The sequence below is a fragment of the Leptonychotes weddellii genome, chromosome 5, assembly GCF_054177405.1.
Source record: "Leptonychotes weddellii isolate Sample4059 chromosome 5, ASM5417740v2, whole genome shotgun sequence".
Classification (NCBI taxonomy): Eukaryota; Metazoa; Chordata; class Mammalia; order Carnivora; family Phocidae; genus Leptonychotes; species Leptonychotes weddellii.
Genome location: NC_138373.1, coordinates 3,550,533 through 3,562,410, shown reverse-complemented (window position 1 = coordinate 3,562,410; position 11,878 = coordinate 3,550,533). Strand labels below are relative to the sequence as shown.

The 11,878-nt window shown below is 61.5% G+C and overlaps 1 protein-coding gene and 1 long non-coding RNA gene across 2 annotated transcripts in view; both read right to left on the bottom strand.

The window, feature by feature from the left end:
- The window catches only part of SLC29A4 (solute carrier family 29 member 4), an 11,439-nt gene extending 4,542 nt beyond the window's left edge, over positions 1–6,897 (bottom strand). The window contains exons 1-7 of the mRNA XM_081819051.1: positions 6,743–6,897; positions 6,270–6,452; positions 3,597–3,728; positions 3,261–3,374; positions 2,734–2,862; positions 1,011–1,089; positions 801–839 (exon numbers count right to left, since the gene is read on the bottom strand). Coding sequence (XP_081675177.1) covers positions 801–839; positions 1,011–1,089; positions 2,734–2,862; positions 3,261–3,374; positions 3,597–3,728; positions 6,270–6,452; positions 6,743–6,755 — 689 coding nt within the window. The 5' untranslated portion in view covers positions 6,756–6,897. The remainder of the gene's footprint in view (positions 1–800; positions 840–1,010; positions 1,090–2,733; positions 2,863–3,260; positions 3,375–3,596; positions 3,729–6,269; positions 6,453–6,742) is intronic.
- LOC145721380 (uncharacterized) overlaps positions 1–11,878 on the bottom strand; it is a 229,223-nt gene that overhangs the window by 31,476 nt on the left and 185,869 nt on the right. The gene's annotated exons all lie outside the window — the stretch shown is intronic.

Here is an 11,878-nt window from a genome sequence, read left to right as displayed (position 1 = left end):
GGGGGGGGGGCAGGCAGGGGCTCAGGAGGAGCAACTTGTCCACGTGCTGGGAGCTGAGAGGAGGCGTGGGTGTGGGGCTGTGTGATCTCGAGATCACAAGGGAGGGCGGTGGGGTCATGTCAGACAGGATGTGTGTGGGGGGTGTGACCATGAGCCCCTGGGCAGCGTCTGGCAGAGGCGGGCCGTGGCCACTGTGGGCTCCTCCCAGGGTGTGGGGCTCCTGGCTGCCTAAGCCACCCCAAATCAGCACCACTCGGCCGCCTCGCTCACCTCCTGATGAAACACACAGAAGCGATCCGCCTGGCCCGGGCCTTCCTGGAGCCAAACCCCACAGACCTAAGGCTTGGAGCCCTGGGGGCATCTGGCCACCTCCCACATGGTAGAGGAGCAGAATACCCCGAAGACGAGAACTGGGCCCAGCTTCCGCCTGGACCGCACTGTGGACCCCGGCCCATCCGGGCACAGAAGGAAGACTGAGAACATCTGGAGGAAGGTGCTTCAAAGGGGCCCTGATATGTGGGCGGGGGCAGCAGGGCCAGAGGGGAGCCGGCTACCTGGACCTGGGCTGGAGTGCTGGGATCAGCCTGGAGGGCAAGTCTAAGGGTGCTGGGTAAGTTTCAGGTTTGGGGGGCCATTCGCTGAGCAGGGGCAGGTGGACAGAACAGGTGGGTTTGGGAAAGTGAGTCTGAGAAGCCAAGTGGGGGTGCCGGGCAGAGGTTAGCGCGTGGGTCTGGGGCTCCGAGGTCTGGACAGGCTCACCCCCACGCACACGCACACACAGGCAGACACACAGCGTGCAAAGGCGCACGAGCACTCTGAGTCCCTCTAGACCCCCGCTGCTCACATCACAAAGGTCTGCACCCTTGTACAAATGTGCACACATCACAGCCGTTCCCTTCCCGCCTGGAGTCCCTGCCCCCCACCTGCCAGGCGGGGGGACACGGCGGTCACCGTCCCCAGCCCAGTGCGTGGCCCCTCGCTGGGGGTTCCTCCTGGGGGGCTGCAGATACTCACTCTCCCCGGTCATCACGCCCTGGGTGTATCTCTTGGGCAGCATCCCCGTGTACCCATAGAAGCTGGATTGCTGCACTTGGGGGGAGAGACAGAGGAGTGACCGTGAGATGCCACCATCACCTGGCCTGGTGGCGGAGGGATTGGGTCCACCCACCCTGCCCACCAAACAGCATGTGCCAGGGGCCACGCTCTGTGACTAGTTCTGGCCAATGAAACATGAGCAGAAACAACATGCATACTTCTGGCCGAGGTGGAGAAAAGCCCCCATGGCCTTCTGGGGTTTCCCCCAGCGGCAGTGACCGAAGGGGCCCCGTGTGACAGATGGGGACCGCTGTGGCCTGGCTCCCAGCGACAGTGTGGAGCATTGCCTCCGGCCTCGTGTTGGACACCCATCGAGAGCCAGAAATAGTGGTTTCAGTTCTATGAAGCCACTGAGATTTCTGGGCCAGCTGGTTACCAGAGCCTCCCTGCTCTCATCCTAACCAACACGGGCAGAAATTCAGCAGGATCCAGGGCGGGAAAGATGCCTGGGCTCGGACCCTGCAGGTTGGCGAATCTGTGGCCTACATGGACACCCCGGGGCAGTCACACTAGGAAAACTAGGATCTCCTACTCCTTCCCGGCGTTTGCTTTTTAACAAAATAGAACAGAACAAAACAGACCCGAGGACACTATTTCCTGGAGCCCTGATTTCACGGATCAACACACACGTTCACGCAAATGTGTTCACTGGCTCATGGCGTGCCATGTTTCTCTTTCCGCTCAAAAAGAGTGTGAAAAAGTACAAAGCAACCGGCCTGGTCCTTTCCAAACGTCGCTGCCATGGAAGAGGAAAGCTGAGGACCACGCGGGACTAAAGGGGATTAAAGACGTGACAGCGGACACAGGGCGTGATCCTGGATCGGATCCTGGGTCAGGAACAGAACGCTATAAAGGACGTTATCGAGGCGACTGGTGAAGTGCGGACACGGGTCACAGAGAACAGCGCTGTGCGGTGTTACGCTTCCTGACTCGGGCAGCCGTACCACCGCGATAGAAGAAACGTCCTGCCTTCTAGAAAATACACCCTCGAACCCAAATGGTTTGAGGCGAAAACACAGACTATTTTATATTTACACGTATTCAGGGGCGAAACATATACGTATCTATACGGGGGACAGAGAGAAAGCCTACGTGACAAAATGTCAGCCATCGGCGAGCCGACGTGAAGGGTCTACGGGAGTTCCTTGCGCTAGTCCTGTAAGCTTTCTATAGGTTTGAAATAGTTTCAAAATAAAAAGTTAAAAAGATAACTTAGAAAGCCACGGCCCAAGAGGAACACGGTGGCGTGGGCAGATGGTTCTCGAAGCGCAGTTCATGCGTGGGACGACCACGGGACCGCCTCAACGCCCACACGGCATGCAGTGGGTGCTCGGTGCGCACGACACTGTGGATGTGCAGTGTGCGCTTGTGGGTGGCGTGCAGGTGCGGTGTGCGGGCACGTTTTTGTGTAGGATGTGCCAGTGGACGCAGGAGGCCCTGGGGGTGTGCGCTCACGGTGAGCGAGCATGCGTGGGGGGCACGCACGTGGCTACGTCCTGGCACCGAGCCCTCGTCACCCCGTGTGGGGCGCCCCCAGCAGGCGGCGGGACCGGGGTGGGACGGCCCGCACTGGGTACTCACTCAGAGGCTCGGCGCCAAGCCCCCCAGCCCCGCCCGCGCCCCGGCTCAGGCTCCTACCTGTGCAGCCTAAGGCCACGGTGCCTACAGCGGCCAGGTTGATGGCGTAAGCCTGGTCACGAGAGAAGAGCTGTAGCCAGACGTCACAGATGCTGATAAAGAGGAGGGGGCCCAAGGCCAAGAGGTAGCCTAGGGGAGAGGCCAGAGAGGGGGGCAGCGAGCAGTGGGCCGGGGGCTCCCCTCGTCCCACCCTTCCTGTAGAGCCCGGTCAGAGGTGCCCCCTCTGTCTGCCTTTCTCCTTAATACTGGGAGGGCCGGGGACACTTTGGGAGTGCCTGGAAGGCTTCCTGGAGGAGGCACCATTTGAGCTGGGCCTTGAAACTGGATGTCGTCACGAAGAGGAAGGGGACAGGAAGAGCAGACGGGGCCCCAGGACAAAATGTGGGGGTGCCCAAAGGCCTTGACCCTATTTTCGCTCACTGAACCCTGTAACGTTCCTAGGAGGCGTGCCCGTCCTACACAAGGGGAGACTGAGGCGCCGGGAACCTGGGGAGGTGAGTGGCAGGCCAGGTGTGCGGGCAGCGTACCCGCGGTGATCCTCGTGTGCAGGCTCAGTCTCTCCACCAGCGCGTTGTTCAGGAGCACGGCCACCAGCGCCACGAGGATGTAGGTGAGGCTCATGTCGAACACGATGGAGGTCCCTGCGGGGGGCCGGCAGCAGGCGCTCAGGGGGAGCCCCCTCTCCGCACCCAGCCCCGCCAGGCGCTGCTTCCTCGCCCCGCCCCAAAGCGGCTGCCACCCAGGGAGGGGCGTGGCTGCCCCGAGTCCCTCAGCGGCTTGCGGCTGAATAAGGCGGGCTCCCTGAGCGGGTTCGGGAGGGTGGCGGCCAGCCTGGGGCGGTGGCGCGGCCACGGGGGGCCCACCTGGGTACTTGTGGTGCAGATAGTCCACGTCGGTGATGAAGCTGTTGTATGGCAGCAGGAAGCCCACACCGGCCAGCAGCATCGCGAAGTAGATGGCGTGGTAGCGGTCATCAGTCACTGGCTCCTCGACCGCTGAACCCAGAGGCAGCAGGTGAGAGGGGGACGGACCCCTCGCAGCCACGGCCACGGTGCCAGGACCAGAGTCTAGCGTAGCGCCGCCATCCCCACAACCGCCACGGTCACCGCCACCCTATCCACCGGCATCGCGGCAAGCACCCACGGCCAGCGCCGTCGCGGCCACAGGCAGCCGGCTCCACGGAGCCGTGGATGGCCGTGCGAAGACAGCTGAGGCGAAACGCTGGGGAGGCTGCCCATGCTCCAAGGCGCTGAGCTCCCCCGTCGGCACTCCTGCGTCCAGGGAGCGCGCACGTGGCCGTGGGAGTGGCCGTGGGACCAGCCCCTATGACCTTCAGAGACCCGCCAGCAACGCGGCCACTGGCCCGAAGGGAGGGTCCAGGCTCCCAAGGGAGAAACGCCTCTACCCGGACACACGACAGTCCCATCGACCGGCCACTGGCCACACTGGGCTCCTCCTGAACCAACAGGCAGAGAAGAGGGTGGCCGTCCTGGCCGGGGCGGTTCACCCTGACTACCAGGGGCTTATCAGGGATGGAACAGAATAGGAGTATCCCCGCAGTGCAAGAGGCTCCTCACGGCATCTCCTACGACTTCCACTCCCCGGGGCTGAAGTCAACGGAAAACGGTAACGATCCGATCTTAACCTTTAGAAATGAAGGCCTGGGTCGCTCCACCAGGCAAAGCAGCATGACCAGCTGAGTAGCTGAGGGCAAAAGGCGAGGACTGGGCAGTGGAGAAAGGGGGTTATAAACACCAGCCACGGCCACGTGACCCCTTCAGACCCGAGGAAGGCCCGTTTTTGTGGGTATTTATCCCTTACCTCGATAGGAATGTTTTCGTGTATGCGTATTAACTCAAAGCTTGGGTTTTGTGCCCTTTATCACCTCATCGTCTAACAGAGGATGCGCCTGTGTTAAATCTCAGGATTTAAATCATGGGCTGTCAGAGGAGAGGTGCGACCGAGGCATGCCAGGCTTTGCATCTTCCGGGGAAAGCGTCAGCGTTGTTTTCGGTTGTAAAGGGGTGGCATGACTCTGTCAGTGTCTTTATTTGGAGATTAAGTGTGGTTATGGAGCTGTGTTTGGGAGCCAAGCCGGGCAAGGGGTGGACTGTGATGGGTCAGTTTTACGGGTCCACTTGGCAGGCTGAACTAATCCGCTGTTGTTCAATCAGACACTGACTGAGCTGCTGCTGGGCAGGAATTTTGTGGATTAAAGTCCCTCCTCAGTGGCCTCTAAGTTAATCAAAAGGAAATTGCCCTGGATGGGCCTGACCTAATCAGGCAAGACATTTAGGTCTTCCCAGACCTGAGACCCTAAACAGCGCAGGACTTCAGACTTCCTTATGGACTTCAGACCACCTTAGCCAGGCTCCACTGTAGTTGGTTATGTTCTGAAATAAATCCATATGCGTGTGCGTGTATACATACATACATATATATATATATATATCTACACCTGCATCATATCGACAACACTGTCTACCATCTGTCTAGCTTATCTCCTACTGGGCTCTGTTTCTTGGCTGAACCCTGAGTGACCCAGCCACCATCACCAAGGCCACTATAGTTAAAACCACCACTGCCATGGCCACCATCCACTTCTGTGGCCACGGCTGCCAGGGCTACACGCTATCTCGTGCCATGCCTGGCCAGGGGATGCCTGGCACCTTGGGGATGGGCCCAGAGCTGGCTCCGCCTAGGCACGGGGGAGCAACCCATTGCAGGGCTTGGCCAGTAGGACTTGTGCTTCCCATGTGCAGAGACAGGGGGCGGAACCAGAGAATAAGCCCCCCTCCTTCCGAGCCTGGAGTGGTGCGAGCATAAACTACAGGCACCCCAAAGTGAACTATCACAGGGGCCTCCCGAGCGCAGAGACAGCCCTAAGCCATGTTTTGGGGCTTTTGCTGCAGCCACATTGAGTGTGGCTCCTGGACTGTTCCCTTTTCACAGAGGACATAACCAAAGCCCAGACAATGGTAACTTGCCCAAGGTCCCCAAGCTGGCAGAGGGATGGGGCTGAACCCAAACCTGTCCAACATCAGCCCCGCACACAGCCCTCTACCCAGCAAGTCTGGTTGCAAAGGCAACTGGCCATTTCCTCGAGGTGAGGGGACCGAGGCTAAGAGAGGTTTAGGCCCTTGTCCAAGGTCACACAGCCAGGACAAAAATCAAGTCTTCGCGCCTCACATCGGTCCTCCCTTCAGGCACTTGCCCATCTCCACTGAAGGGAGGCCAGCGAAGGTGACCAAAGCGACAACAGGTCACCTCCAGACGGAAGCTCTACGGGGCAGCGCATGATTCCCCGGGCGCCCTCCCACCCGCCCGGTGGACCAGATGAGGCTCCGTGACCCGCCCCGGACACATGGCATCAGCGAAAGGTCCCTGAGACAGCGGCTCGATCGTCCCCACGGCAGATCCCTCCTGACGGACGCAGCGCCCTGCACTCGGGGACCACCCAAGGCTCCCCGAGGGTTCCCACGGCCCATCCCGGCTCGGGGCCAGACACGCACCTGGGTCCTCCCCCGCCAACTCACCAGAGTCCGTGAAACCTGGAACTCCCCTGGTTGCGCCGCCCTGGCCCTGAGCCGTCCCCGCCGCTTCCTCCTCGAGCCGACAGCCGTCGAAGCTGAAGCTCATCACCATGCTGCTGTCCGGCGTGCCCGCCGTGATGGGCTCCTTGAGGCGCTGGCTGCCCACGGAGCCCATGGTAGGCCGTGCTGCGGAGAGAGGAGAGGAGGCGGGCTGAGGGAGCGCGGGGGGCCCCCCCGGCCACTGTCCTGGCCCCAGGGGCTTTGCAACCGACGTTATGGAACGGTGTGTACGCCCGCACTGTGCTCAGGGTCCCATGCACCATTTCCCTCTGGGAGGAGGCGCCTGAACTCACTCACTTTACTGGCGGGGAGGCCAAGCGAGCCTAGAGGGTGCCACTCCCCCCACCCCCCATCTCACAGACAGTAAGGGGGGCCGTCCCGACCCAAACCCAGGCCCGTGGGACACTCCGAAGCACCATGGCCTTCCATTCTGGGGCCCACCACCTTCCAGGCCGGGAAGTCCTTCCTTTGGTCTTGCCTCAGTTTCTCTTGCTTCAATTCAAGTCTACTACCTTTACCTTTAAAAGAAAGGAAGAAGCTAATTTATCCATGATGGAGAAATACCCCCACTGTGGCGTGGGGATGGGGGGAGTCTTGTTTTTTTCCCCTAAAAGGGTTATCCATTTTTCTTTTTAAGATTTTATTTTTTTAAAGCAATCTGTACACCCAGCATGGGGCTCGAGCTCACAACCCTGAGATTGCACGTTCCAGCAACTGAACCAGTCAGGCGCCCCATCAATTTGTTTTTCTAACGATTTTTATTCATTTATCTCATTGCAGCTCCTCGCGGAGAATCTGAGACACAGGCAGGACACTAGAGCATCGGGCACTGAGCGTGGCACCTAGACCCACCCATGAGCTTGTGCGGGAGCCCACGGAAGAGGCCAGGAGAAGGCCCATTTCCCGAGGGATCTCATGTGCCCAGGACTACTCCAGTCGTCTCTGCGGCCGGCCTGTCACCGCCCCTCCACCTCTGCCTGCTCATGCTTTGTCTCATTTCCTCCCGCTCTCCTGCCTCAGTTTACCCGCTCCCAGCCTCCAGACCTGATGCGCTGTTACCGAGCGCCTCCTGCTGGCCCCGTGTATCCATCTTTCCTACTTTGCACAGAGTTTTTACTGGGGCCTTGGAGCCCGGAGCCGTCCTGCTTCAAGGCCGCCCCAGTCCCCTCCCACAAGCATGGAGAACAGGGTTGGGGGTTCTCTGTCTGGGGGCTGGGAAGCAGGCGTAACCCCCCTGCAGGCTCAGTGCCTTTCCTGAGTGTCCCCCAGCCTGGGCCTCCTGCCACATCTGGAGCTGGGGGGTCCAGGTGGGATTTAGGACAGAGCTGGGCCTGGTTTGGATGACCGTGGCCTTGCTCGGTGGCCTGGGGCAGGATCCCACACAGGAGGCTCAGAGACCCCGGGCCCCGCCCTCTTGGCCTCCCCGGGGCAGACAGGAAGGCTGGGGAAGGGGCCAGGGGCAGAGCAGTGGTCTACAACAATGGAACGCTCCTCCCTGCCACCCACTCCAGCCCTGCCCTGGAGGACGCCCGAACCCCGAACTCCTGACCGGTCTTCCGCAAAGCTTCCCAAGACGCAGTGCCCTGGCCACGCCTGGCCGCGCCACCCGGAAGGCGGACGTGCTCAGCATCGAGCCAGGAGGCGGCCCCACTGCTCCCTCTGGCTCATCGGTGAGGCAGGCAGGTGCCACCCACAATGCGAGCCCCGCCACTGTCCCCATGTGCTGCTCCAGGGCCCTTCTGTGGGCAGGGGGCTCTGGCTTCCCCTGCGGCGGCCCCAGGCCCCTCGGCACGACCTCACTGGTGGCAGAGTTGGGGGGTGCATGAGGTGGCTCGCTCCACCTCTCCTGGCCTAGGCCAACTCGCTCCTCCCCAGACCCCTCAGACTCCACACCAACAGCTGGAGCCTCAGATCGTCCCCCAATCCACTCCTCCTCCTCTCATGTTCCTCTTTAGTTCAAATCTAAGGACACACACATGAGTTTAAAAAATCCAAGAGTGCACGGGCTCCCCCCAGCCTGCCAGGACCCCTCAATGTCCACCCCTGGGGCGTAGCAGAGAAGACACAGTTCATGTCTTTGGCCAACAGATCACCAGTCACTGCCTCAGTGGGCCACCCCTGGGCCTCAGTTTCCCTCCCTCTCTGTTGTGGACAAGGAGGGTGAGAAAGTACTTCACATATCGGGGGAGGGGGTGGCTGGGTGGCCGAAGGCCTGGCTGCACACAGGAGGTGCTCAGAAGTCACACACGCCGCTGCTTCGGGCACTGCTGTGGGCCTGAGGGGGCTCCTGACCCCAGCAATCCTGAAAGCCCGGTTCACAGGCCCCCACTTTGCACATAGAGCCAAGGCCAGAGGTCACACAGCTTGGCATTAGAGTCCCAGCCGGATCGAGCGCCTTTGGCACCCCCATTTCAACTGTGACTGAGTGGACACTGCTTCTGAATGTGCTCCCGAGGCCAGGCTGACCCCTCCCCTTCGGGGCTGTGCTCTGCCTCTACAGTGTGTCCCCCCAGAGGGGACAAGGAACCTGAATTCTATTTGGAAAGCCAGTCTGCTGGCTGTCTTCAGGCCTCACACTCATCGTGGGCCACAAGCCCCAGCCATCTGGATACCCCTGGATGTCCCTGGCCCCCGGTACCTAGGCCTACTGAGTTCTCTACTGCTCCACAGCCGAGCCCAGACATTGCCCCGACTCCTCCCTGCTGGTTCTGCCCACAGAAAAGGGGGTTTCAAGGCGCCCGGCCGCCCCCTTCCTGCAGTTCCCGTTGGAGAGGTGGATGCACTGGCCTCAGGCGCTGGCTGGCGGCTCCCACAGCCCAGAGCCACCCCTTCCTCCCTGGCCTTGGTTTCTGGGGGTCCCAGGGCTGGCAGCACTCTGCATCCCCCAGGCTCCTTCCGCCTGCCCCGCTCTATCAGCAACAAAGTTGGTTCCCAGGCCTCTGCCCCTAGGCAAACGACAGACTCCCCAGGCCACCACGAGGTGACCCCTGGACACAGGCCCTGCCTCTTACAGCAGCTTTTCCAAGAGCTAGGAGGGAGCTGGCTGGGGGATGAGGTGAGATGGGGCAGAGGGGGTCCAGGGAAGAACTTCAGGTGGAAGGACCCTTTGGGCATGCCTAGGGAGGGAGGTGGCTCCCAGACCTGGGCATGGCCTGAGGCCACTGGCCACTCTCCTGGGTCTGGGTCCTGTCCTCGCAGATGGGCTGATGGTGGGGGGGGCTGGCCCGGTCCAGATGCTGGACCTCTTCCCAGGACAAGGGTGGGGTGGGGTGGGAGATTCGGGGTCCCCAGAGCCATGTGCCTCCGCCCCTGGACTCAGCTGCCCCGAGCCGGCGCGGAGGGGGAGGGAGCGCGGAGTGGGGCCGCGCGCGCCGCAGACAAAGGCTCCGACAGGTCTCCGCGCTCCAGCCCATCCCCGTCCCTGTCCCCGCCCGCCACCTCCGCGGTGACCGCTTACCTCTGCACGGCCGGGCCCCGGGGTCCTCGGCGCGCCCGGCCCAGCCTGTGCCCGCCGCCCCCGCGCCGGGACCCCTGGGCGCCCGCGCCACACGCTCCGCGCTTCGGGCCCAGCGCAGCCGGCGTCCTCCGCGGGTCCGCGGTCCGGCGGGCCCGGGTGGGCGAGCGTGTCCGGGGGGCGCAGCAGCAGCGGCCGGCGCGGCGGGGGCCACCGCGCTCCGCCCCGGCCCGCCCCCCGCGCAGAGCCCCGCCTGCCTGCCCCGCCCTCCCCCTCCGCCCCCCTCCCCTCCCCATCCCGGGGAGTCCGCAGAGGCGGGGGCGGGGCCGAGGCTGAGGTCGTCGCCTCCGACACCCCGGGGAGGGGCGTGGTGGCACCCAGCCAACCCCGGGGTTACGTGCGTCTGATCTAGCCCGCCACCCCCATGCCCACCTCCCCGCGTGGGTGCCCAGGCCCACTACCCCCCTGCCCCCCTCCTCCCGCCTTGGGTCCTCTGGGGAGGGGCAGGCCTGCCGTGCCCAGGTTAGTGGGTGCGCCAGGTCACGCAGGTGGCCAGACTCAAAGTTTTGAAGGATGAGTAGGAGTCCGTGGGCTGGAGACCGGGAGGTGCGCGGATTCCAGCCAGGTCTAGGGGTTGACGCCGAGCTCTGTGGGGCTCCTTCGCATGGTCCCCGCCCCTGCCCAGTCTCTCCTCCCCCCAGCTTGGGAGCCTCGGTTTTCTCCCAAATAGATGGGAGCCTCTCTCAGGGCTGAGGGCTGCAGCTCCCACACTTCTGTCTGAGCTTCAGTTTATTCTTCTATAACATGGTTTTAAGAGAGATTGTGTGAAGGCTTGGGGGACATTGCAGAGAGGAGCCCACCTGGGGCCCTGGCACAGGACATGAGCCAGCGATGGAGGGGGGTGTCCATGCAGAGAAAGGGGTCCTGCCACAAGGTGAGAAAAGGACCCAGGTGAGAAGTAGACATGTCCTGGGTCCCTCTAGGGCTGGGATCTGTGTCCGTGGGAATCAGGCGAGCCCCCTCCTCATGCAGGACCGAGCCACCAGGATGGGATCAGAGGAGGTGGCTGCCAAAGCACCCGCCAGGCCCATGCCTGGATGCCTCCCCTCACTTCTCACCAGATTAGCTCCTCCTGTTGCCGTGAGACCCACCTCTGCCATCTAGCAGTAAGCTCCGGAGGGACTGGTCAGCCCATAACTGTGGTTGGCACCTTTTCTCAAAGCCTTGCCCGTCGCTTCTAAAAGACTGGCAGCCCCCTGCGAGTAAGGCCCTGCTTTATTTCTGTCTGGATCCTCAGTGCTCAGCGCAGTGCCTGGCATACAGTAAAAGCCAAACATTTGTTTGAAGGGTGGGCTGAACTGGGTGCTGAATTATGCTGCGTTGAGTGAAGTCAAGTGAAAGGGTGCTGATGTGAGCTCAGGGTGGGACTCACCCCCTGCCCTTCGTCTCGTGTTGTTTGGACCAGGGGAAATGGCCAGCTGATCAAAGTGATTGATCTTATTTATTTATTTTTTAGATTTTATTTATTTGAGAGAGAGAGAACACAAGCAGAGAGGAGCGGCAGAGGGTGAGGGAGAAGCAGACCCTCCGCTGAGCAGGGAGCCTGATGCAGGACTCCATCCCAGGACCCTGGGATCATGACCTGAGCCGAAGGCAGACGCTCGACCGACTGAGCCACCCAGGGGCCCAAAGTGATTGATCTTAAAGTAAATGAGCCTTGTGCTTCCCCTGGGTCGGGAGCTTTGAAAGGGCCTACGCAGGAAGACACACCAAGCTCTCCTGGGTGTAAATAAAAATTATCCAGTGTGTGTGAGACACTGCTCTCCCTACAGGAGACACTTTGGGGTCTCTGCCCCCATGGGGTCTCAGTCTAATGGGGGACACTGGCAACAAACAAGTAGCCATTTCAGGAAGCATCCAATGCCTGCAAGACAACAGGACAGAATGGTGGAATAGTGTGTGACCATGGGGATGGGGTGGGCATCATTGCCTAGTGGTCAGGGAGGGCCATTCTGGGAAGGTGACACCTGAACGGAGTGATGGAAAGGAGCCCATTGTGGGGCGGTTTGTGGTAAGGGTGTTTTGGGCACAGGGAACA